At 43.1% G+C, this 27,312-nt stretch overlaps 1 protein-coding gene across 4 annotated transcripts in view; it reads right to left on the bottom strand.

Annotated features, from left to right (window-relative positions):
* Window positions 1-27,312, bottom strand: part of LOC126418646 (putative fatty acyl-CoA reductase CG5065) — a 244,239-nt gene that overhangs the window by 62,801 nt on the left and 154,126 nt on the right. For all 4 annotated transcript variants that reach the window (XM_050085511.1, XM_050085510.1, XM_050085513.1 and 1 more), the window contains 3 exons: window positions 21,573-21,712; window positions 11,655-11,764; window positions 3,137-3,329 (listed from right to left, as the gene is read on the bottom strand). In XM_050085511.1, the coding sequence (XP_049941468.1) occupies window positions 3,137-3,329; window positions 11,655-11,764; window positions 21,573-21,712 (443 nt within the window). The remainder of the gene's footprint in view (window positions 1-3,136; window positions 3,330-11,654; window positions 11,765-21,572; window positions 21,713-27,312) is intronic.

Below are 27,312 nucleotides of genomic sequence, written 5' to 3'. Positions count from 1 at the left end.
CAGCGCCTCAGACCGCTCGGCTAATCCCGTGCGGCTTAGGTAACTGAGTTCGCGTAGGACAAATAGATCATTTATATATTCGATATTGTAGTGAGTGTGTTATTCAGAAGCACAACTCAAAGTTCCTTCGGATATGCATGCACGCCTCCTGGACCGATGAATGTAGGGGACCACGGTGTAAAGGAGTGGAGAGCGTGACGTATGAAAGTTTGGGTTGGTCCTGGATGCGCGCAAAGATAGCCGAAAAGGTTGAGGAGACGGCTCGCCATAAGCAGGAAATCAGGGTTCGAGTCCGGGCCCGGCACACATATTCGTGCCTCACTAATATGTAGTATATTAATGCCTAAACATTCGATTATCCAGTTTATTTAAAAATTTCATGTAGCTGTGGTTCGTCATTAATGTTTGATAATTTCAGACGTAAAATCAAGCTTATGTATTGTATGTACTTATCGTAGTTTGTATTTTCATCGTTTATTATACGAGTGAAACTACAGGGTGATTCAAAAAGAATACCACAACTTTAAAAATGTGTATTTAATGAAAGAAACATAATATAACCTTCTGTTATACATCATTACAAAGAGTATTTAAAAAGGTTTTTTTTCACTCAAAAACAAGTTCAGAGATGTTCAATATGGCCCCCTCCAGACACTCGAGCAATATCAACCCGATACTCCAACTCGTTCCACACTCTCTGTAGCATATCAGGCGTAACAGTTTGGATAGCTGCTGTTATTTCTCGTTTCAAATCATCAATGGTGGCTGGGAGAGGTGGCCGAAACACCATATCCTTAACATACCCCCATAAGAAAAAATCGCAGGGGGTAAGATCAGGGCTTCTTGGAGACCAGTGATGAAGTGCTCTGTCACGGGCTGCCTGGCGGCCGATCCATCGCCTCGGGTAGTTGACGTTCAGGTAGTTACGGACAGATAAGTGCCAATGTGGTGGCGCTCCATCCTGCTGAAATATGAATTGTTGTGCTTCTTGTTCGAGCTGAGGGAACAGCCAATTTTCTAACATCTCCAGATACTGTAGTCCAGTTACAGTAGCACCTTCGAAGAAAAAGGGACCAAAAACCTTATTGGCTGAAATGGCACAGAAAACGTTCACCTTAGGCGAGTCACGTTCATACTGAGTTGTTTCCCGCGGATTCTCAGTGCCCCATATACAGCCATTGTGACGGTTGACTTTCCCGTTAGTGTGGAAAGTTGCTTCATCACTAAACACAATCTTTGAAACGAAAGATTCATCTGTTTCCATTTGAGCAAGGATAAAATCACAGAATGTACAACTAAATGAAACTTTATAGCTCCCTTAATTCGGCGACAGATAGTGCTTAGCTCTGCCTTTTGTCGTTGCAGAGTTTTAAATTCCTAAAGTTGTGGTATTCTTTTTGAATCACCCTGTATATTCCCTATGCGAACTTTCCTGCAATTTACTTGTGAACGGGCAAACGTTAGTATCTTCCCTGTGCTGCATTTTATAGTCTGAGTTGTAAACAAAATGTTTTACCAATGTTATTATGTAAATTTATCTCAGCAAAATCTTGGATAGCAGTGTTTATTTCAAATCTGGCTTCCGTTTTCGGATTTTTTTGACAATCTAGGAGAGTAGTAGGCTTCGGTCATCTGCGTAAGTAAACATAGTACCATAATTAGAAAGGTTTGGGATTTAATTTGTCTATAAAATCAAGAGAAACGGGCCACGTACAGATTCCTGTGGGATGGAGAAGTGTAAATTTCTCTCTCCTGCCCTTCTTGTAATCTTTACGTGTAAAAGGTTATGTCGCAACTGACTGATTCACTTACCCATCATCGTCCAGCCCAAACCACGAAGTATGGAAACTCGAAATTGTCAGAGGGTGTGGATCTTATATTACAGTCATCATTTAAGAAGTGACTGTTCGCAATTCCACTCCTAAGTTGGTGAAATACGGGATGAAAGACGTCTTGAAAGTAATTAACTATTAAGGCAATTCTGAAGCTAGAACTACGACAATTGATATTTTGTTTCTCTGTTACAAATAAGAAAATAAGTGCTCAGAAATTTTGGAAATTCAAGCACTAAGGGCGAAAATTTGTGGGTGAAAGTTTTTTCAAAAATAAACAGTTATTAAAGAACTGCTAAAGTATTTTTAAAGCTACATCTACGAAAATTGGTATTTGACTTCTCGGTTAGAAATGAAAAAAAATACATGCGTGTTTTTGAAAATTTAGGCCCCAAGGCGGTGAAACGGGGGATGAAAACTTTTAAGAAAATATTTCGTCACTTAAAAAGTTTTAAACTTAAATCAGTGAAAACTGGTATTTGAGTTCTCGTTTAGATGTAAAGAAATATGTGTTAGGGCATGAAAGTTTCTATGGAAACGTCAACACAAGAACGCAAAATGCATTACTAACGAAAACATGGGACTCCAGCTACCACAATCCCGTTTTGGTCAGAAGTATACTTCGAAAAGACCATGCTTGTAGGGTCTTAATTAGCGCGAAATCTGCCCCCGGTAGCTGAGTGGTCAGCGCGACAGACTGTAATTTCCTAAGGACCCGGGTTCGATTCCCGGCTGGGTCGGAGATTTTCTCCGCTCTGGGACTGGGTGCTGTGTTGTCCTAATCATCATCATTTGATCCCCGTCGACGCGCAAGTCGCCGAAGTGGCGTCAAATCGAAAGAATTGCACCAGGCAAGCGGTCTACCCGACGGGAGGCCCTCGTCACACGCCATTAAAATTAATTAGAGCGAAAAGCTTAGGAGGTGCCGCAGTTCGTGAATAACGTAACAATTCTATTAAAGAGTAAGGAAAAAAATAAACATCCAGGACGAACAGTCTACCCGAGCGCTAAGCTAATTTCTGTATATTGACACTACTGTAACGGAATTCAATATCCTGCCTTCGGTCTGGTACCATACACAGCTAACATTTCTATTAATAGTTTGTGCTCTACACAGGCAAAAGCCTTTATTTGATTCACGAATACTCTTGCGAATTTATTTTTAGGAGGTTGGAACAATGCCAGCCAGCCTTCTCGCGTGACGGGCATGGGTATGAAACAACAATGGAGAGAAACGAAGCTGTCTTAATGCCTAGAACGCATCGTGTGAACTTCGCACCAGCGGCCGACCACACGCACCATACCTGTTGGTGGCGACGTCCCAGGCGGCAGCGACCATGCAGCTGGCTACCATGTCGCAAGGCACCAGGTTCATCAGCTTCCTGACGTCGCAGTAGAAGATCCTCAGCAGGCCGCAGCACGCTGACGCCACCACAGCCATGGGGCCGTTCAGGCTGTCTACCCAGCCCGGGAAAGGCTCTGCCATGGTCGCCACCACTGGAGACACACAAGTAGATTAGATTAGATTAGATTAATTATTCATTCAGTAGACCCATAAAAGAGGAATCCTCCTGTGAGTGGAACATGTCAGATAAATACATATACTAAGATGGTATCTGTCCTTTTGGACATGTCCGAAAGGACAGATACCATCGGTGACCATGCAGCTCGTTAGAATGAAATTACAATGAAATGAACACCCTTAGCTGCTTACAGGCGTTGACATACGTCAACGGGGACAGATGAAAATGTGTACCCCGACCGGGACATGTCCGAAAGGACAGATACCATCTTAGTATATATATAGTTAAGGCTCACCGGCCACTTGACCATCTTCTTCTTCTGTGCGAATGCACAAACAGTGCCCGATTCTTACTTGAATCGGCAACGCGCCGCGATTAATGAGTATAATGGGCAGGGGCACTACGAATGTAGTGCGGGACAATACGATGAGAATGTGGGTTTCGCGGGAGGCGTGCCAGAGATAAATCCCTGCAGTCGCGCTATCCTCTGTGTCCTCGGTGGCTCAGATTGTTGCAACAGGCATAAATGGGAAAATAGCAATCAATGGCCAAACATCTAAACCCATACAGATAAGGCGAGGGGTTCCACAGGGCAGTCCCTTACCTATGTTTTTATTTTACGTATCTTTAGAGCCCTTTCTCCGCACTGTCCACGCAAGATTAACAAGCATAACATTGAGTGGTGAGAAAACTGTCATAAGAGCTTATGCTGATGACGTGGGTGTTGTAATAAGGAATAAGGAGGAGACAGTTACATTGCTAAGAGAAATCCAAAGGTATTGTCTAGCGTCGGGAGCGACAACAAATGGAAACAAAGTAAAATATTGAATCTACGGGGCCTAGATCACCTCCGACTGGCATGGGCAAAACAAGACAGCAAGCATAATCTACGGGGCTTAGATCACCTCCGACTGGCATGGGCAAAACAAGACAGCAAACATAAAACGTTGAGAATAACCTTAATGTGTTGCTTCTGATTTCATCACTAAGACAACTTGCTTCGAGGAAAAAGTTCCTCACATACTGCAGACGGGCATTAATCTTTCGCACATCAATCGGTGCTTGCAATCTATGGGGTGTCACAGCCTCAAAGAGCTTTCCGGTTATACATTGTGGAAGTTCTCTGAGTATATGGAAAGTCCGTTTGAGGAACAGAGCAGACGCTTTATTGCGAATATCCACCAAACCGAGGCCCCCGTTTCTGACATCCAGTATAACGGTAGTCGCACCAACCCTGAATATGTCTCCTCGCCATAAATAATTGCTAACAGTGGACATGATCCTTTTCACTACTAGTTTAGGGACTGGAAATACCTGCGCAGTGAAATACGCTTTAGACAAAACGCAGGAGTTGACGGATCTGACTTTTTGCACCAGGTCCGTAATTCGATGGATGTTCTCCATTACAACACCATGAACTTTCCTCCTAGTTTCCGTCCAGTTAAAAGCAGACGTGACATACTTTCCGAAATTAAAAACCGACGCCATTAGCTGGTTACTTGGTAAATATGTTAGTTATGTCATCAACAAACTTGGGTCGGACAACGAGATAGAATTCCGCGTTTACATGACGTGTAAATATGCAAAAATCAGCACGTATCGCAACCACAAGAAGCACTACGGCAACATGCTGAAGATCATTTTTGAAAGAATGGGTGTTGGTTAAATATGTGGAACCACTACAACACCTTGAACGAGAACGAACAGAAGAAAATTAAAAGTCACTTGTATTCTTATTATTATTCATATTACCTTGCTTCCGGAACTTCTATGTTACACGAAGAGTTTTTTTTTTTTTTCAAAACATTTTGTTCAGAATTACTCGTGTTCGACTTTCAAAGTATTTGGGTGATTCAAGAAGAATTGTTAAGTTTTATCAATGTTCAGTTTCTACTCAGAGAAGAGGTTTCTTTGTCTTTCTTACATCGGAGAATGGGAGTTTTGTGTTAAGATTTCTGTACACTTAGTGTTATGACCCAACAGGGGACATGAAAAAAGGAGTGGGAGGGGTTAAAAAAAAAGATGGATAGAGCGCCTGCCATGTAAGCAGGAGATCCGGGGTTCGAGTTGCGGTCGGGGCACACGTTTTCATCTGTCCCCGTTGACGTATGTCAACGCCTGTAAGCAGCTAAGGGTGTTCATTTCATTGTAATGTCAGATAAACACATTACAAAAATGTAATTAGAAAAACTTGAGTTTCATTAACTTTAATGATCCTCAGTCAATAAACAGTAAAATTATGTGCAGGAATTAAATTTAAACTTCTAATATTTACAGGTTTAATACTTACATCTGCTTTCGTAAATCCAACATTCATACATTTGCTAGTTTCTTGGCTATTACAACCAAGTATTGTCAAAAATTAAAGTAAATTGTTCATTTCAGTGATCCTCAGTTAAGAACTGCCAGATTATGTACAATATTTAAAATTAAACTCCCACTATTTACAGACTTAAGACCTATATCTGCTTTCCATACATCTATCATTCACACAGTAGGTAGTTACTTGGCTGTTACAACCAAGTATTGTCAAAAATTGAAGTATAATAAATTTCATTAAAATTGTCTACTGCATTTGTTGAGAAACTCATGGATGGAATAGAAGGAGTTGGCCACCAAAAATTCTTTTAAATTATGTTTAAATTGTGCCTTGTCTTAAACTAAACTCTTAATGGTTGCTGGTAACTTATTGAAAATATGTGTTGCTGAACACTGGACTCCTTTCTGGGCAAGTGTAAGTGATTTTAAATCTTTATGTATGTTGTTCTTATTCCTAGTATTGGTGCTGTGTACTAAGCAGTTAGTTGGAAAAAGAGACGTATTATTTACAACAAACTTCATTCAGGAATAAATATACTGAGAAACTGTGGTTAATATGCCCAATTCTTTGAATAGGTTTCGACATGATGTTCTTGGATTTACACTACTCATTACTCTTATTATACGCTTCTGTACTCTAAAACTTTTTTCTCTGTTTGTGGAGTTACCCCAAAATATGATACCATATGACATAATGGAGTGAAAATAAGCAAAATATGACGGTTTTTTTATATTTATACCTCCTATGTCTGACATCATTCGCATTGCAAACACAGACTTGTTTAGGCGCTTTAGCAGTTCGTTAGTATGTTGCTCCCAACTGAATTTATTATCAAGTTGTAATCCCAAGAATTTTACACTCTCAACTTCTCCTATTTCCATGTCATCATATTTTATACACACACCAGAAGGAAATCTCTTGGAAGTTCTGAACTGCATATAGTGGGCCTTTTCAAAGTTAAATGACAGTGAATTGGCTATGAACCACTTATTAATGTCATTAAAAATCTGATTAGCTGCTCTTTCTAAATTTATATTTGATTTACTATTTATTGCAATGTTTGTATCATCTGCACATATGACACACTTGTCATCTGGTATTGTAACAGATGACAGGTCATTAATATACACAAGAGAGAGTAGTGGGCCTAGTATGGAACCTTGGGGAACACCACATGTAATTTCTTGTGCACGTAGTGTGAGGGGTAAAGATGGCAAGGATAACTGTCTTTCATAACTGTACTTGTGAATTCGGTGCAATACTTCATCCTGTTGGGCACCTGCCAGCGAAGAAAAATAGACTCCAAGACAGAAAAAAAACGAAGAAGAAGCAACAACTATGCACCACGAAGGAATTATCCGAATGGGATGGAACTCGCTAGATGTGATTTTCATGTACAGACAAACGAACGATTAAAGTTTCTGAAATATTGCATGATTTATTCAAGAGGCAGAACTTCACGAATTAAGTAAGTCAATAGCGCGTTGGGGCCAGCCAGTGTGGCCGAGCGGTTCTAGGCACTTCAGTCTGGAGCCGCGTGACTGCTACGGTCGCAGGTTCGAATCCTGCCTCGGGCATGGATCTGTGTGATGTCCTTAGGTTAGTTAGGTTTCAGTAGTTCTAAGTTCTAGGGGACTGATGACCTCGGATGTTAAGTCCCATAGTGCTCAGAGCCATTTGAACCAATAGCGCGTTTGTCCTTACGCAAGCAATTATTCGGCTCGGATCCGACTGATAAAATTGCTGGACGTCCTCCTGAGCGATATTGTGCCACATTCTGTCCAAATGACGCGTTACATCGTCAAAATCCCGAGGTGCTTGAAGGGCCTTGCCCATGTCACGAGATGGTTGAAGGGCTCTGCCCATGTTGCTCCAAACTTTCTATATTGGGGAGAGATCCGGCGATATCGCTGGCCAAGGTTCAGTAAGCACAAAGCAGAAGAAACTGTCGTCGTGTGCTGGCGGGCGTTAAAATGCTGAAATGTAAGCCCAGGATGGCTTGCTACGAAGGGCAACAAAACGGGGCGTAGAATGTCGTGTGCTGTGAGGGTGCCAAGGACGACTACCAAAAGGATCCTGCAATACAATGAAGTGGCACCCCAGACATGCTTGTCGGGCCATGTCGTGGGCGACAATCAGGTTCGTTTCTCACTGCTGTCCGAGTCGTGACCAGACACGTCTTTGCTGTTCATCGGGGCTCAGTTCGAAACGGGAGTCACTACTGAAGACAACTGTACTCCAGCCAGGAGAGTCCAGAAGAGGCTTTCTACTGGTTGTCTTCGTGCGTGCCAAAATCTGCTGTGACAGGCAAGGTCGCCGGAATCTCTCCATAATTGAGAAGGTCTGAAGCAACATGAGCAAAGCCCGCGAACCATCTCTGGATTTTGAAGAGCTAATGCTCCAATTAGACTTACCATATGTGATCAGAAGTATCCGGACACCTGGCTGAAAATGATTCACAAGTTCGTGGCGCACTCCATCGGTAATGCTGGAATTCAGTACGGTGTTGCCCGACCCTTTGCCTTGATGGCAGCATCCACTCTCGCAGGCATACGTTCAATCAGGTGCTGTAAGGCTTCTTGGGGAATGGCAGCCCATTCTTCATAGAGCGCTGCACTGAGGACTATCCGAGCGACTCTAGGCGCTTCAGTCCGGTACCGCACTGCTGCTACGGTCGCAGGTTCGAATCCTGCCTCGAGCATGGATGTGTGTCATGTCCTTAGGTTAGTTAGGTTTACGTAGTTCTAAGTTTAGGGGACTGATGACCTCAGATGTTAAGTCCAATAGTGCTTAGAGCCATTTGAACCATTTTTTTGCACTGAGGACAGGTAACGATGTCGGTCGGTGGGACCTGGCACGAAGTCGGCGTTCCAAAACACCCCAAAGGTGTTCTATAGGATTCAGATCAGACTCTGTGCAGGCCACTCCATTACAGGGATGTTATTGTCGTGTAACGACTCCACCACAGGCCATGCGTTATGAACAGTTGCTCAACCGTGTTGAAGGATGCAGTTGCTATCCTGGAATTGCTCTTTGGCAAGCAAGAAGGTGCTTAACACATCAATGTAAGTCTGTGCTGTGATAGCGCCACGCAGAACAACAAGGGGTGCAAGCCCCTCAACGAAAAACACGACCACACCATAACACCACCGCCTCCGAATATTACTGTTAGCACTACACACGCCGGCATATGACTTTCACCGGGAATTCGCCATACCCACACCCTGCCATCGGATCGCCACGTTGTGTACCATGATTCGTCGCTCCACACAACGTTTTTTCCACTGTTCAACCGTCCAAAGTTTACGCTCCTTACAGCAAGCGAGGCGTCGTTTGGCATTTACCGGCGTGGTGTGTGGCTTATGAGCAACCGCTTGACCATGAAATCCAAGTTTTCTCACCTCCCGCCCAACTGTCGTAGTACTTGCAGTGGATCTTGATGCAGTTTGGAATTCCTGTGTGATGGTCTGGATAGATGTCTGCCTATTACAAATTACGAGCATTCTCAACTGTCAGCGGTCTCTGTCAGTAAACAGATGAGGTCGGCTTGTACGCTTTTGTGCTGTACGTGTCCCTTCAGGTGGGTGCGAGAAGATGAATCTCTTTACAGCGAGACGTAGCAAAATGAAGCGCCAAACGAACTTAATTGCGCACAGGCGAACGACTATCGCACGTGTGTCCTTGCCTAAGATGAGAATTTTCCTGCGCCTGCGCAGAGGGGTGCGTTATTCTGCGGCGTTACATGCATCCCTTTACGCGCAACCGCCGCACGCACAATAGTGCACACGCTAATTGTCACACGTGTGAACGCATCTTAAATTCGTGACTGTACACAAATAACCTTGTGAAGAAAAAAATAGAAAGCAGTTTAATGTTCGGCATGTGGTCGTGTTTTTCTGTGAGAAAGTGTGTTACATTTTTTAAACTAATTTTGATAGAAGGAACATGCAAATAGCAAAATAACTAAATGCAGGCTTCTTTACGTACTGTCTGCTATGCGACCGGCGACCAAGCGTGCAGTGACCTTATTTTACCCAACGCTGGTAGGATCTATTTTACTCGTTTATCGCGTAGAAAGGGGGGAGTGTAGACAACAAAAATGTAGTTTAATGTCCAAAGTCTGTGGTGTAGGATTGTATACTGAGCTGATGTGTGAATCTATCAATCCAAACAAACGACACGGGAAGCGAGATTACACATAATGCCGTAAGCATGGAATGTAACTTACGCAAACAAAAAAGTTTTCGTCAGCATTCTTCCGATCAAATATAGACATGAAATTATGACAGAAGTTACTTAAGTTATAGTCTAGAACAGGTCATTGTACGGAAGTGAAAGATTTATTTACCTCTACTAGTAATTCCCAACAGTACGTCTCCATTTCCTGCCGAGCATCTCTCGTCTTTAAGTGCTAGTCTCTGTGGCGTAAGTCAAAACTAGTGACAGAAACTGATTGTCACCTTTGTATTTCAGGTACATTGGGATTTTAGGCTGCAAAATAATATTTAGTTTAACAACTGATATCCGCCTCACTTTAACTCTTCCTTTTATTTCTTTTTCTTTCCATCCTCTAGTGTCTTTAAATGCAGTAAATAATAAGTAAATTAATGTGTTTCTTATACGAATGAAATTAAATTAACGTATATTCAGATTGTAAGGTTCTCATACATTTTCTGCCATCGTAAACAATTCATCCTTACTATACTGGGACAAAAATGCACGAGTAGTGGATAAGATCGTTGGCTCTGTATTTAATGTAATCTGTGGTGCGGTTGCTTACTAGTCGGTTGTGCAATGCTGGGCCATTCGTATTAGAGGCATAGTAGGAAACAGCTGAGTTTTAGAGAAGGAGCTGTGACGTTTGCGAATCTGGAAGAAATTATCTGGAATACTTTATTGTGGAGATGACATCATGTTTATTAAGCTATTTCATTGCTTGTATTGAGGGAGGATACTTTTGGAGGAATATTTCATGGTAACCCATGTATGCGAAATAATGAAAAGTTTGTCAGAAATATTAATTGAAGGAAATCTTTGTTCCTTAGATAACATGTAATATTCATGATTTGTGTTCATTTGATCTCTTTGTTTCCATGATGTCGCAAATTAAGCAGTTGTTTGCAGTGCTGTAATTTTTGTAAAGAGAATTTCGTAACTGTCTGTCTTCTTTCTTTGTACAGTCTTTTTTAATTTTTTGACAAAACCCATTGTTTAATTTTTCAGGAACGATTTTCTTTAACGTAAGACCCTCCTCCTTCAATCTTAATTAAGTTTTGAATACTTTGTCGTGTATGCATTGCACCTTATGCCACACGCAGACACAAATTCTTCCTGACAAGCAAAGAAAAATTTAGAATAGATTATTCTTCTTTAGCTTCGAGAACATCGATATACCAACACAAAATAGTATACTGAGAAAAAGGCAAGGCGCTTTTCTTTTAAGAGATATCTCAGTTTGCACTCTTGTGAGTAAAAATACGTCGTCAGAATTTTCAGATGTTGTACTAAGTAAACAGATTAATTTACAGTGAAGAGAGAAGGTAATATTAAACAGTTATTTTCTTCCGTGATGAGCAGTATTTTATTTCGTGGATATTTTGAGTCAGACATTGCGCTTCATGTTACGTTGCGTTCATAATGCACTTCAGTATCGAGTGTCAGTTAAATAGTTTTTATTGAGGACATAATGTGTTTCTTTTGGCACTTAAGTAGACTCATTTTCATTACTTAAAATTCAGCATTTCATTAAAATTTAAGTTTTGTTTCACGACACTGTTCACATGCGCAACACAGGCATGTCTTGCAATAGTAATTTGAGGAAATACCTCCACTTCTGAGCGTATCTAACTGAAGCTGGTTATTCAAATAAAACAATCTGAAAAATTTGAGACTAACATGACAACTTTGTATACATAAGACGAACAACGGTATGGAAAATAGGAGTAGCGGAAGGAAATTTAGCATAGCAAGCATACTGACCAATTGACGGCCTAACGATGGCTACTGGAAGGTCAGAGAATTCTTGCTGGATAAGATGCTCTGCAACAGCTTTTGTGAAGGTGTAAGTGTTCGGATACGAGCCTAGAAACCTGAAAAGAAAACAAGAAATTTAGTAAGCGAGTTGTCCTTCACCGAATAATCCACATTACATTACTCGATGGGTATTTGTTAATGGTTCATATTTGGTGACTATGAGCTCATTTACGTCTGCAATTTACTGTATAACAGGGCCATTGTTTCGCCGGACCCGACCATCATTTTGCAGGACAATGCTCAAGCACGTACAGCGATGTTACTGATTTGTTTGACTGATGGGGGTTGTAACGCCGGAAATGCATATCCTCCTATTTCCATCTATTGTACTATAATTTTTTCCTTATTTTGTTACTGAAGATATGACATTTCTGTGTCTTTATATATATTGTAATTGTTTCACTATTTGTATATATACATATTTATGCATATATGTCGATGTATAATTGGTTTGTTTTGTAAATATTATTTGTATTTTTACGCTAGGTCTTGCCTAGGGAAAACTGTGCTACCGAACGATTACATCAATAGGTCGTGTGGAGAACCAAAGTGTTTAGGATCTTTGGTGGTGTTAACTCTGCCGCGTGGAGCGCGGGCAGAGCGGAGTCTGGCTGCAGTAGGGCGGTGGACCAGGTGTGTTGAATGATACTCCCGCGAGTTGCCGCGCTTTCGGGGTTCGGCAGCATGTAATTGCGCTCGACTTGCTACGATAGTTTCTGGCACGGTGTCGCGGACGGGAAACATTAGCTGGCACACATCAAGAACCCGTTTCGCCTGGTGACCGTGTCAAGAAGAAGGCGTGCCAACATCCAGCTTCTGCAACAGCGACGACCGACAATGAGTGATTGTCGCCACCTCCTCCATCGACGACTTCAAACCTTCAATCAACCAACAGAAAGCACGGAAAGTTTTAGAACTGTATGGCAGACCTCAGCTTTTCAAACTGTTCCATTTGCATCACTAAAAAACAGTAGCTTAACATGAACCTTTGTTGCTCATTGTCCCCATTGCATTACCAAGCATGGTCCCTTCCTTTTTCAAAATGAACCCGAGTGTCGTTGAAATTCAAACGCCAGGATTAAAGTAATATCAGTCCATGTCACTGCTTTAATTTCAAAGTTCAGTTACAGTATTCATAGCTGGCTACAATAACCAAACAGAACTATATTTAGATTACACAAGCACAAACTAAGAGTGCGAGATTTGTTACCATATTTTAGCTTACCTGTGACTGCAGCTCAGCTTGGTACGTACTAAATTTTGCTATTGTTAATTGTTCAAAATCATTTAATTCAAGTTCAAAATTAAATCTCTTATTTCTAAATTGCGTAGATGCAAGTTGCATTTGAGATGATTGTTGAGGTAGCCCAAGACTAACCTTATTTTATTTAATTTCGTAGTGCTTCAGAAAAAAGTTCACTATTAATTTCAGTCACTAAATTAACTTTCAATTTTCCGGTTTTATTAATTCTTTTGCTAAATTAAGTCAGAGTGTAGCGAAATTTATTACTTCTGACAAACATTCAGTTTTCACACAACACGTGTCAACCTCCAGTTGCCAATGCTTTCAGTGCTAATTATATGTGCATCAACCTTTCTTTTTCAGTTATTATAGTAGTTGTCCATAGGACTGGCGACCGTAATTTTCCCCAAATCTCAAATATCCAATTAACGACAGTTAATTGTTAATGTAATGACCGCACATTTACTTTCTTTATTAACTTTACCCCTTTTCAGAATTAATTTCCACCAATTTCATTTGCATTTTTCCTTTCATTTAGATGTAACCCGTCCTCCCTCTTTACTGACAGATTAACTTCGGTGATGATTGCTTTTCCCAAATTTCCATTAGGTACACGCGGTTTAATTTTTCACTGTCATTAAGGTCGATAAGTGGGGGGGGGGGAGGTTACACCAACAACAGGGAAAACGCTTGTGGACAAATGAAACCTTGTGCAAAAAGCGAGTTCCGGTGCTGAGGAGGTGTCGTAGACAAACGAGCGGGAGGGAAGCGTGGGTTATTGCAGATAAACAGGAGGTGGCACGTACCGGATGATTATAATTAAAGCACAATTGCTCACAGAGGTCCAGCGTGGTCTGTAATTATCGTATGACAGCGAATCTTGGTCGATATTCTAATGCATTAACGGCGAACTGATTTACGCTGGAAAAAAATTAGTTCCCATCTTGGCCAACAAGCGCAAATCTGGCGCTGTGAATGCAGGAAACATACACTACTGGCCATTACAATTGCTACACCACGAAGATGACGTGCTACAGAAGCGAAATTTAACCGGCAGGAAGAAGATGCTGTGACATGCAAATGATTAGCTTTCCAGAGCATTCAAACAAGGTTGGCGCCGGTGGCGACACCTACAACGTGCTGACATGAGAAAAGTTTCCAACCGATTACTCATACACAAACAGCAGTTGACCGGCGTTACCTGGTGAAACGTTGTTGTGATGCCTCGTGTAAGGAGTAGAAATGCGTACCATCACGTTTCCGACATTGATAAAGGTCGGATTGCAGCTTATCGCGATTGCGGTTTATCGTATCGCGACATTGCTGCTCGCGTTGGTCGAGATCGAATGACTGTTAGCAGAACATGGAATAGCTGGTTTCACGAGGGTAATACGGAACGCCGTGCTGGATCCCAACCGCCTCGTATCAATAGCTGTCGAGATGACAGGCATCTTATCTGCATGGCTGTAATGGATCGTGCAGCCATGTGTGAATCCCTGAGTTAACAGATGGGGACGTTTGCAAGACAACAACCATCTGCACGAACAGTTCGACGACGTTTGCAGCAGCATGGACTATCAGCTCGGAGACCATGGCTGCGCTTACCCTTGACGCTGCATCACAGACAGGAGCGCCTGCGATGGTGTACTCAACGACGAACCTGGGTGCACGAATGGCAAAACGTCATTTTTTCCGATGAATCCAGGTTCTGTTTACAGCATCGTGATGGTCGCATCCGTGTTTCGTGACATCGCGGTGAACGCACGTTGGAAGCGTGTATTCGTCATCGCCATACTGGCGTATCACCAAGCGTGATGGTATGGGGTGCCATTGGTTACACGTCTCGGCCACCTCTTGTTCACATTGACGGCACTTTGAACAGTGGACGTTACATTTCAGATGTGTTACGACCCGTGGCTCTACCCTTAATTCGATCCCCGCGAAACCCTATATTTCAGCAGGATAATGCACGACCGCCTGTTGCAGGCCCTGTACGGTTCTTTCTGGATACAGGAAATGTTCGACTGCTGCCCTTTCCAGCACATTCTCCAGATCTGTCACCAATTGGAAACGTCTGGTCAATGGTGGCCGAGCAACTGGCTTGTCACAATACGCCAGTCACTACTCTTGATGAACAGTGGTATCGTGCTGAAACTGCTTGGGCAGCTGTACCTGTACACACCATCCAAGCTCTGTTTGACTCAATGCCCATGCGTATCAAGGCCTTTATTACAGCCAGAGGTGGTTGTTCTGGGTACTGATTTCTCAGGATCTACGCACCCAAATTGCGTGAAAGTGTAATCACATGTGAGTTCTAGTATAATATATTTGTCCAATGAATACCCGTTTATCATCTGCATTTCTTCTTGGTGTAGCAATTTTAACGGCCTGTAGTGAAAATGGAAATCTTTCCGTGTGTAATGGATTAGCAATGGGGCGTGGGCACTAAAGGTTAAACATGTGAGAAAGGCATAATGTTGATTTTATTATTAACCGCCACTTAACACAATTTGTCCATTTGGAGGCGTCGATGAGATGCTGTACAGAGCCAGATTTGCACCTGGTGCCTAAAATTTGAACAATTTCTTCTTAGTGTGAATCAGTTTTGCATTAACCCATTTGCATATCTACCAAGTTCCGCTGCCATACGATAATTACATACTAGACTTCCGTCGGTAGCTGCGCTTTTGTTCTAACCTTCTGATATAACATGAAACAAGAGTTAGGCTGGCAATTGCAAACATCAGCAGAAAATGAGCTGGCAAATCAGAGACGTAACCGTGGGTTGTTTCATTGTGTTATAAATGACCGACGCCTATGCAGGTGATTCCTGCCAGCTGTGTCAACAAAGCATCAAATATTACCAGATGGAGAAGTATACTACTGGCCATTAAAACTGCTACACCACAAAGATGACGTGCTACAGATGCGAAACTTAACCGACAGAAAGAAGATGCTGTGATATGCAAAGGATTAGCTTTTCAGAGCATTCACACTAGAATGGCGCCGGTGGCGACACCTACAACGTGCTGACATGAGGGAAGTTTCCAACCGATTCTCAGGATGTATGCTACCAAATTGCGTGAAAATGTGATCACATGTCAGTTCTAGTATAATATATTTGTCCAATGAATACTCTTTTGTCATCTGTATTTCTTCTTGGTGTAGCGTTTTAAATGATCGGAAGTGTTAGTGGCTGCTCAGCTGCAAACTGCACTAACCATTGCAAAAATGGTTTTCGGACTTTTAGATTTCCATGCGATCGTGAACGGAAAAAAAGATGGGACACAAATTGCCACAGAGACAACTGGTTACCACTACCCGGCACTCCACTGTGCACTGTAAGTATATGTCAATACAGGTAGTTACAAAAATGAAACCAGTTGTATGAGTCAAGCAGTTTATCTTAAAATTTTTTGAGTTCTGAGATATTTCCGCAATTGGCAAAATGGAGAGGATTTTTTAGGCCTATTATGATTGTTTATTGATGCACAAATTGAACAATACTTAAGCCGACTTCTTATATAGGTACGGTAGGTTCAAAAATGGTTCAAATGGCTCTAACTTAACATCTAAGGTCATCAGTCCCCTACAACTTAGAACTACTTAAACCTAACTAACCTAAGGACTTCACACACATCCATGCCCGAGGCAGGATTCGAACCTGCGACCGTAGCAGCAGCGCAGTTCCGGACTGAAGCGCCTAGAACTGCTTGGCCACAAAGGCCGGTAGGTACGGTTGGACTGGTGATAATTAAGATATTTTTATAGTGGCTAAATGGTTCAAATGGCTCTGAGCACTACGGGACTTAACTGCTGAGGTCATCAGTCCCCTATAACTTAGAACTACTGAAACCTAACTAACCTAAGGACATCACACATATCCATGCCCGAGGTAGGATTCGAACCTGCGACCGTAGCGGTCGCGCGGTTCCCGACTGTAGCGCCTCGTACCGCTCGGCCAATGCGGTCGGGCACGGGCATGGATGTGTGTGATGTCCTTAGGTTAGTTAGGTTTAAGTAGTTCTAAGTTCTAGGGGAGTGATGACCTCAGCAGTTAAGTCCCATAGTGCTCAGAGCCATTTTTTTGTTACTGCATAGCACCCACATTTGAACACATTCGTACAGAGTTTTCAATTCATTATACAAACTACCACGCCAGTTCCGAGCCTACATTTCTATAGCCGTATAATACTGCATTCCAACTTCTCTGTTACATGAAAAGGTTGTTCTTAGTATCTCTAAACAATTAGTTACTGTTCGATACAATTTCCACATGCAGTATCAAATATTTTATAATAAATACTGTAAAAGGTTGCATGAATCATTTAACCACCCACAAGGTAAATATTGCCGAATCCTCGGAACTGGGGAGAACATGGCGGACGATTCAGCCTATTACAGTGAAGCGCCAAGGAAACTGGTATAGGCATGCGAATTCAAATACAGACATACGTAAACAGGCAAAATTTGACGCTGCGGTCGGCAACGCATATATAAGACAACAAGTGTCTGGCGCAGTTAGATCGGATATTGCTGCTACAATGACAGGTTATCAAGATTTAAGTGAGTTTGAACGTGGTGTTATAGTTGTCGCACGAACGATGGCACACAGCCTCTCAGAGGTAGCGATTAAGTGGGGATTTTCCCGTACGACCATTTCACGAGTGTGCCGTGAATATCAGGAATCGGGTAAAACATCAAATCGCCGACATCGCTGCAGCCGGAAAAAGATCCTGCAAGAACGGGACCAACGACAACTGAATAGAATCCTTCAGTGTGACAGAATTGCGACCCTACCTGAACTTGCTGCAGATTTCAGTGCTGGGCCCTCAACAGATGTCAGCGTGCGAACCATTCAATGAAACATCATCGATATGGGCTTTCGGAGCCGAAGTCTCACTCTTGTACCCTTGATGATTGTGTAGCGGGACTTTGAATTTCGTCGCACTACACTCGTTCCCTCAGATAAAAATTATACCGTCGCACCGGTATGAGCGCTCGACGGCGGAGAAAATAGTAAAGTTGTAACTCTTTTTTTCTATCCGTTTCTTTTTGTGTCTCTCGACAGCGGAAGCTTAATGCAGACGTAAAAAAACTTATTAGCTGGTCTTGATATGATTTTAATGTGTAGACATATTGTGGAAGTTGTTATGAAATTTGGAGGATGGAAGTAGCAAAGTAAATTAAATTGAATTTAATATCAAGACGGTTTTGTATACATTCCTGGACAATGAAACTTACTGCAAGATTTCGGAGCAGACTTTTCACGCAGAAATAAAGTAGGAGATTTTTGAAGACCTGGACGCCGCACGAAAGAAGAAGACATGTTAAGATGGCAAAGGATGAACTCTTATCTACGCCATTCCCCCTTGTCAGTTACACTTTGTTATTCTCTGTTCTTTTTCGAATAATTTTTGTAGTGGAAATTGGTTTAACTTTTGCTCATAAACGCCACAAGGACCACCCCAACAATAGCTTTTCCGAATCACGAAGTCCGGTAGCTTTTCTGTAATACGAAGTCCGATTTGCTTTTCATTCTTTCCCTTTTTCACGGTCATTTACGATTTTAAAAAACACCTTTTTACTCACGATTTCTTCCCAGATTTTCAACCTTTTCTTTTCTTTTCTTCTCATTTTCTTTTCTATTAACCACTACAATTGCACGACACAAAGCTTTATGCCTAGCCTCGGCCCGTCAACACCGATTTTGGACTGTTGCTGACTGGAAACATTTTGCGTAGTTGGTCGAGTCTATTCAAATTGTATGGGGCGGATGGACGTGTACGGGTATGGGGACAACCTCGTGAATCCATGGACCCTGCATGTCAGCAGGGGACTGTTCAAGCTGGTGGAGGCTCTGTTGATGGTATGGGGCGTGTGCAGTTGGAGTGATATGGGATACCTGATAGTCTAGATGCAACTCTGACAGATGACACGTACATAAGGATCCTGTCTGACCACCTGCATCCGTTCATGTCCATTGCGCTCTCCGACGGACGTGGACGATTCCAGCAGGACAATGCTACATCCTGTAGGTCGAGAATTTCTACAGAGTGGCTCTTCTGCGTTTAAACACTTCGCTGGCCACCATGCTCGCCAGACATGAACATTATTGAGCATAACTGGGGTGTCTTGTAACGCCCTGTTCAGAAGAGCTCTCCATGCCCTCGTACTCGTATCGATTTACGGACTGCAGGAATCGTGGTGTCAGTTCCCTCCAGCACTACTTCAGACGTTAGTCGAGCCGATGCCATGTCGTTTTGTGGCACTTCTGAGTGCAGGTGTAGCAGTTTCTTTGGTTCTTCAGTGCATGTAGTAGGAGCTCCACTTCAGTGCGCAAACTCCCCTCAGCTCGCTCCGCTACGCCTCGCGCCGTGCCGTACTGTCCATTCCTCTCTCCCTTCCCCCCCCCCCCCCCCACCCCCTCGCAGACACACCGCCCCGCCTCCTTTTCACTACAAGTACGCTCTCTAGCTGATGACACAGTACGTGCAACAGAATCTTTGCCTCAAAGACGTGCTACGATTTATCGATGGGTGTTGGCATGACTCAAACTTAACTATACAGGGTGGTCCATTGATAGTGACCGGGTCAAATATCTCACGAAATTAGCATAAAACGAGAAAACTACAAAGAACGAAACTCGTCTAGCTTGAAGGGCGTAACCAGATGGCGCTATGGTTGGCCCGCAAGATGGCGCTACCATAGGTCAAACGGATATCAGCTGCGTTTTTTAAAATAGGAACCCACATTTTTTATTACATATTCGTGTAGTACGTAAAGATATATGAATGCTTTAGTTGGACCATTTTTTTCGTTTTGTGATAGATGGCGCTGTAATAGTGACAAACCTGTAAGTACGTGGTATCCCGTAACATTCCGCCAGTGCGGACGGCATTTGCTTCGTGATACATTACCCGTGTTAAAATGGACTGTTTACCGATTGCGGAAAAGGTCGATATCGTGTTGATGTATGGCTATTGTGATCAAAATGCCGAACTGGCGTGTGCTACGTATGCTGCACGGTATCCTGGACGACATCATCCAAGTGTCCGGACAGTTCGCTGGATAGTTACGTTAGTTAAGGAAACAGGAAGTGTTCAGCGTCAACCACGACTTGCAACAAATGATGATGCCCAAGTAGGTGTTTTAGCTGCTGTCGCGGTTAATCCGCACATTAGTAGCAGACAAATTGCGCGAGAATCGGGAATCTCAAAAACGTCGGTGTTGAGAATGCTACATCAACATCGATTGCACCCCGTACCATATTTCTATGCACCAGGAATTGCATGGCGACGACTTTGAACGCCGTATACAGTTCTGCCACTGGGCACAAGAGAAATTACGGGACGATGACAGATTTTTTGCACTCGTTCTATTTAGCGACGAAGCGTTATTCATCAACAGCGGTAACGTAAACCGGCATAATATGTACTATTGGGAAACGGAAAATTCACGATGGCGGCGACAAGTGGAACATCAGCGACCTTGGCGAGTTAATGTATGGTGCGGCATTATGGGAGGAAGGATAATTGGCCCCTATTTTATCGATGGCAGTCTAAATAGTGCAATGTAGCTGATTTCCTACGTAATGTTCTACCGATGTTACTACAAGATGTTTCACTGCATGACAGAATGGCGATGTACTTTCAACATGATGGATGTCTGGCACATAGCTCGCGTACGGTTGAAGCGCTGTTGAATAACATATTCATGACAGGTGGCTTGGCCGTCGAAGCACCATACCATGGCCCGCACGTTCACCGGATCTGACGTCCCCGGATTTCTTTCTGTGGGGAAAGTCGAAGGATATTTGCTATACTGATCCACCGACAACGCCTGAAGACATGTGTCAGCGCATTGTCAATGCAAACTACCCGCTGTTGAGAGGAATGTCGTTACACGCATTGCCAAATGCATTGAGGTTGACGAACATCATTTTGAGCATTTATTGCATTAACGTGGTATTTACAGGTAATCACGGTGTAACAGCATGCGTTCTCAGAAATGATAAGTTCACAAAGGTACGTGTAACACAATGGAACAACCCAAATGAAATGTTCAAACGTACCTACGTTCTGTATTTTAATTTAAAAAACCTACCTGTTCCCAAACGTTCGTCTAAACTTGTGAGCCATATGTTTGTGACTATTACAGCGCCATCTATCACAAAGCGATATAAGGGGTCCAACTAAAACATTCATATTTCTTTACGTAATACACGAATATATAATAAAAATGGGGGGTTCGTATTTTTAAAAAAACGCAGTTGATATCCATTTGACCTATGGCAGCGCCATCTAGCAGGCCAACCATAGTGCCATCTGGTTTCCCCCTTCAAGCTAAACAAGTTTGGTACTTTGTAGTTTTTTCGTTGGACGCTTATTTTGTGAGATATTTGGTCTGGTCACGATCAATGGACCACCCTGTAGATTGTTGTCTGTCAAAGACAAAACTTATCTATTGATTAGTAAAATAACTAACTCGACTTGAACAGTGTTGTTTAAAAAGGGAAATGTTGAAGGCTTAGCGTATTTATGCGACAATTAGGACTTGGCTCACAAAACCGGGAAGCTTGTGTTACTGCAGCAGTACATTGATGCGCGTTGTGGGCCTACCTCCGAAGGTCGCCTGTGTCCTCTCTGAGGTTGTCGCAGAGCTGCAGGAGTGCAGCGGCCGTCATGGGCGGCTCAAACACGCACTCACGCACCTGACGTCGCACGCACTGCGCGTACGCCGTCGACGTGTGCACCACCGCCTGCGATCAGGAAAAATACTTGCATAAGTGGCTGCGCTCAGGTTCTGAGACCATTCGCAGGACAGCTTAAATGGTTATTAATTTTCAATAACGAGGAAAAAGGTAAAGGAATTGGGTGTTAAATTCTCGAGACGTTTTTTCGTGAAAGGGTCTTTCAGTTCGATGCTGTTGACAAAAACTTGTCAGGTTCGGAGGCATTAAGTAGTCAGGCCGGCTACGGATAAATACACACATCAAGAAAAGTTTTGCATCATCCCGGGTCCCAGAACTCCTGAAGATAGACGTTGACTGTGGATATTGTATCACAGACACAGTCCCTTTGACTCTTCAGAGGTGTTACTAAACCCACCCAAAGATGCAAACAACCATGCGTCAGCAGTGCCTTTTAGACGGAGGGGTCCGACAGCCGATCAGTTCCAGTCTTTCCACCAGGAAGGAGGTACACAGCTTGTGTTTTCTGTAGTTCAACCACGCGGTTCGATCGCGCCCGCGTTGTTACTTTGTGCTAGGAAGGGCTCTCAAGAAGGGAAGTGTCCAGGCGTCTCGAAGTGAGCCAGAGCGATGTTGTTCTGACGCGGAGAAGATACAGAGAGACAGGAACTGTCGATGACATGCCTTGCTCAGGCCGCACAAGGGCTACTACTGCAGTGGATGACCGCTACCTACGGATTATGGCTGGGAGGAACCCTGACAGCAACGCCACCATGTTGAATAATGCTTTTCGTGCAGCCACAGGACGTCGAGTTACGACTCCAAAAACTATGCGCAATGGGCTGCATAATGCGCAACTTCACTCCCGACGTCCATAGGGAGGTCCATCTTTGCAACCACGACGCCGCGCAACTCAGTACAGATGGGCCGAACAACATGCCGAATGGGCCGCTCAGGATTGGCTTCACGTTCTCTTCACTGATGAGTGTCGCATATGCCTTCAACCAGGGAACCCTGTCAGGCTCAACGCCTTAGACACACTGTCCAGGCCGGCCGGAGTGGCCGAGTGATTCTAGGAGCTACAGTCTGGAGCCGCACGTCCGCTACTGCCGCAGGTTCGAATCCTGCCTCGGGCATGGATGTCTGTGATGTCCTTAGCTTAGTTAGGTTTAAGTAGTGCTAAGTTATAGGGGACTGATGGCCTCAGAAGTTAAGTCCCATAGTGCTCAGAGCCATTTGAGCGTTGTCCAGCGAGTGCAGCAAGGTGGAGGTTCCCTGTGTTTTGGGGTGGAATTATGTTGGGTCAACGTACGCCGCTGGTGGGGCAACGGCTATACGATACGTGAACGCCATCCTCCGACCTATAGTGCAACCGTATCGGCAGCATATTGGCGAGGCATTCGTCTTCATGGACGACAATTCGCGTGTACATCTTGTGAATGACTGCCTTCAGGATAATGACATAGCTCGACGAGAGTGGCCAGTATGTTCTCCAGGCATAAACCCTATCGAACATGCCTGGGACAGATTGAAAAGGGCTGTTTATGGACGACGTGACCCACCAACAACTCTGAGGCACTTACGCCGAGTCGCCGTTGAGGAGTGGAACAGTCTGGACCAACAGTGCCTTGATGAACTTGTCGATAGTATGCCACGGCGAATACAGGCATGCATCAGTGCAAGATGGCTTGCTACTGGGTATTAGAGGTACCGGTGTGTAGAGCAGTCTGGACCACCACCTCTGAAGATCTCGCTGTATGGTGGTACAAAATACAATGTGTGGTTTTCATGAGCCATAAACAGGGAGGAAATGATGTTTATGTTCATCTCTATTTTATGTACTAGTTCCGGAACTCTCTGTCCTGCGGTGATGCAAAACTTTTTTTGATGAGTGTACTTTGAGAGCACAGATGTGTGGGAGCGTGCCTCCATAAGGAAAGAAGGGAGAAAATAGTGTTTAATGTCCCGTCGACAACAAGGACATTAGAGACGGAGCACATGTTCCGATTTGTGAAGGTTGGGGGAGGCAAACGGAGGAACCATCTTACAAGGGAACCTCCTAATCGCACCCCCCCTCAGATTTAGTTATAAGTTGGTACAATGGATAGGCCTTGAAAAACTGAACACAGATCAATCGAGAAAACAGGAAGGAGTTGTGTGGAACTATGAAAAAAATAAGCAAAATATACAAACTGAGTAGTCCTTGCGCAAGATAAGCACCCGTCGTTAGCGTGTGCAGCTGCGGAACGAGAGGTCCTTGGTTCAAGTCTTCCCTCGAGTGAAAAGTTTACTTTCTTTATTTTCGCAAAGCTATGATCTGTCCGTTCGTTCATTGACGACTCTGTTCACTGTAATAAGTTTAGTGTCTGTCCTTTGCGACCGCACCGCAAAACCGTGCGATTAGTAGACGGAAGGACACGCCTCTCCAATGGGAACCGAAAACATTTGATCGCAAGGTCATAGGTCAACCGATTCCTCCACAGGAAAACACGTCTGATATATTCTATACGACACTGGCGACGGCATGCGTTTCACATGACAGGAATATGTTGTCGACCCACCTAACTTGTACGCTTCGCGAATGAGTGAAAAGATTCTTCTACCTTGCCCAATTTAGGTTTTCTTGAGGATGTGATAATCACTCCCAAGAAATGATGAAAACATAAGAGTTTGTCATATAAACTGCAAGAAATGAGTGGAACAGTTTCACAGTCGCACAGTTTTCCCTGTGCTCTGTCAAAACATATGTTTTTAACGTTTTCAAATTTTTCCGTGTGTAGCCCGTCAAATCCTGCATATGTCCAAGGAAATCTGAACATGTCCTGGAATTTTGGAGAGCGAATTTGATTATGTATGAGTGTCTGAACTTTGATAATTGACACACGATCACGTAAACAATACTGCTCTGTGTACCTGTGCAGCTTCTCAAAATCATAGGATCTTTTCACAGAGTATTTCACTTGCCGAAAACCAAACACATCTAACGGTTGCACAGGAGGTGTACAACCTGGAGGAATGGTAATCACGTCTACTCCCACGCTAAAATTGTACAATGCGTGATCCTTCTGTCCTGTATAGCTGTCAAGGAGTAAGGCAAAATTTTTGTCCGCGTAAGGAGCAATCACACGTCCTTTCGTCTACTAATCGCACGGTTATGCGGTGCGGTCGCAAAGGACAGACACTAAAGTTATTACAGTGAACAGAGACGTCAATGAACGAACGGACATATCATAACTTTACGAAAATAAAGAAAGTAAACTTTTCACTCGAGGGAAGACTTGAACCAAGGACCTGTCGTTCCGCAGCTGCACACGCTAACGACGGGTGCTTATCTTGCGCAAGGACTACTCAGTTTGTATATTTTGCTTATTTTTTTCATAGTTCCACACAACTCCTTCCTGTTTTCTCGATTGATCTGTGTTCAGTTTTTCAAGGCCTATCCACTGTGACAACTTATAACTAAATCTGAGGGGGATGCGATGGGGAAGTTCTCTCGTTAGCATTCGTTTGGAGCGATGTAGGGAAATCGCGGATACGTCACACTGTTCTCTTTAAAATGCAACCATTTGCTGTGCAGACCTCTGCGAGACGTACACGAAGAGATGTAATGAGGTTCTGGAATGTACTGACAGGGATGTGGAGCCATGCCGACTCCAGTGCCGTGGTCAGCTTCTCGATTCAGGATCCGTGGCGTGAACAGCCCTGTCGAGGTGGTCCTACAGATTATCGACTGGGTTAAAATCTGAGGAGTGTGGTGGCTAAGTGAGTACGATAAGCTCATCCTGGCACTCTTCGAACCACGCAATACACTGCGAGTTGTGTGATGCATTCCGTTGTTCGGCTGCAAGATGCTATCATGCCGAAGAAAAACAAAGTGCATGTACGGGTAGACATGGTCCTCAAGTATGGATGCATACTTGTGTTGATCCATTGTGCCTTTAAGGGGCTCCGGAACGCCCTATACTTGCAATGTTAAAATAACGCTTATAAATTACATCTTTCCTCACAAAGTATTTGAGGTAGGAAGTTGAACTTTTTACAGATTATTTATTGGAATATGGGCTACAACTTAACACAGGGATTTTACAAAATATTAGTTCAGTTATTAAAGATGATTTTTTTTCAATTGTAATGAAAATTCACAACATTTTTTTGCAATTTTTTATTTATATATTCAAAAATATACAGTTTTTTGGAAAAAGGCTGTGTTAAATTATGCAGAAGGTACTGTGTAACATTTACTGAAAGTTTGAAACAAATACGTTTGGGAGATCCTTAGAAAACATGTAATTAGTATGAGAAAATAAAAGTTTTGGGAATCGAGCGACAAAGATTGGATTAACTTTTTAGTGCATTCCAGGTCCATAGGACGGATGATCTTCATCCTCTGCAAACTCCTCCTCCAGCTTCCGCTTGTTCCTCCTCCTGTTAACTCTTGCTTGTATTTCTAGACTCTTTACAGCCCTGTCTGCAGCCCGAAGGCGTTCCTTGTCTAAAGCAAGCATCGCTCGTTGTTGTGTTCGTAGATTTTGCTACCATTTTCATCAGTTGCAGTTACTGCAACACTGTTCCAAAAGGTGGTCATGTATGAACACTTATCACATTTCAGTTGTATTTCACTAGCAAGTCCTACGTGCTTTATTATGGAGAGTTCCAGACCAACTTCACTACAATGAATACATCTTACACAGATTGAAAAAATTCCTTTGAGAACCGACATATCAAATATTTCATTCACATCCGATTCGCCCATAAAACATTCATAGTTTTCACTCATTGAACCAAGCTTCTTCTGTGAAGTATTTTCTTTCCCACTTTGACTGCTATGGGTGTACTTGAGAGGTTAGGTTCACTCACTTGGTTATCGTCTTTATTGTTTACAGTAATAACACATACCTTTGGCTTTCCAACATTTCTCCTTTTCTTAAAACCCTTCAGAGGATTTCTAATAACTTTACTTTTACTCATTATTATACTACAACAAAACAGAGACTCAAGAAACAGAATTAATTACGAATATTTTCGAGATAACGAAAGAGTAAATAAACATGAAACAATCGACAATCACACCAGCGATATATATTGAACCATCACAGGTTAGCCACAACACATACTTTATCTCACATCACTAAAATGTACCTGATGAACACGGACGTTAATAATAACACCATTTGACAGGAGTTTAACAACGCCACAGTGGGTCACGCCCATGTAGAACACATTTCAAAAAAAATTTAAAAATAGTTGTAGTCTTCGGAATTGAATAAACTATATATCTATTAAAAGGTAATAGTCTGCAGATTCAGAAACGCAAAAAAATAAAAATTGAACTTTCATGATTTTGAGCCTTTCCGGAGCCCCTTAAGAATTGACCGGACCATAACGCTCCCTCCTCCGACTTGGACGCTTCCGACAACTGCTGCGGAGTGTTTGCTTTTTAGATGTTTCTCCGTGTATACGCCAATGACCATCTGTCCGATGGAGAATAAAACGCGACTTATCTGAGAAGACCACCTGACACCGCTTAGTGGATGTCCAGCTACGGTAGTGGCGTCCATATTCCAGCCTTCGTCGTTAATGACCAGCAGTCAGCACGGGTGCATGAAACAGGTGCCTACTGTGGAGGTCCGTATGCAGCAACGTTAGCTGAACGGTCGTTCAGGAGACGC

This window comes from Schistocerca serialis, chromosome 9 (genome assembly GCF_023864345.2).
Source record: "Schistocerca serialis cubense isolate TAMUIC-IGC-003099 chromosome 9, iqSchSeri2.2, whole genome shotgun sequence".
Lineage (NCBI taxonomy): Eukaryota > Metazoa > Arthropoda > Insecta > Orthoptera > Acrididae > Schistocerca > Schistocerca serialis.
This window is presented reverse-complemented; position numbering and strand designations above follow the sequence as displayed.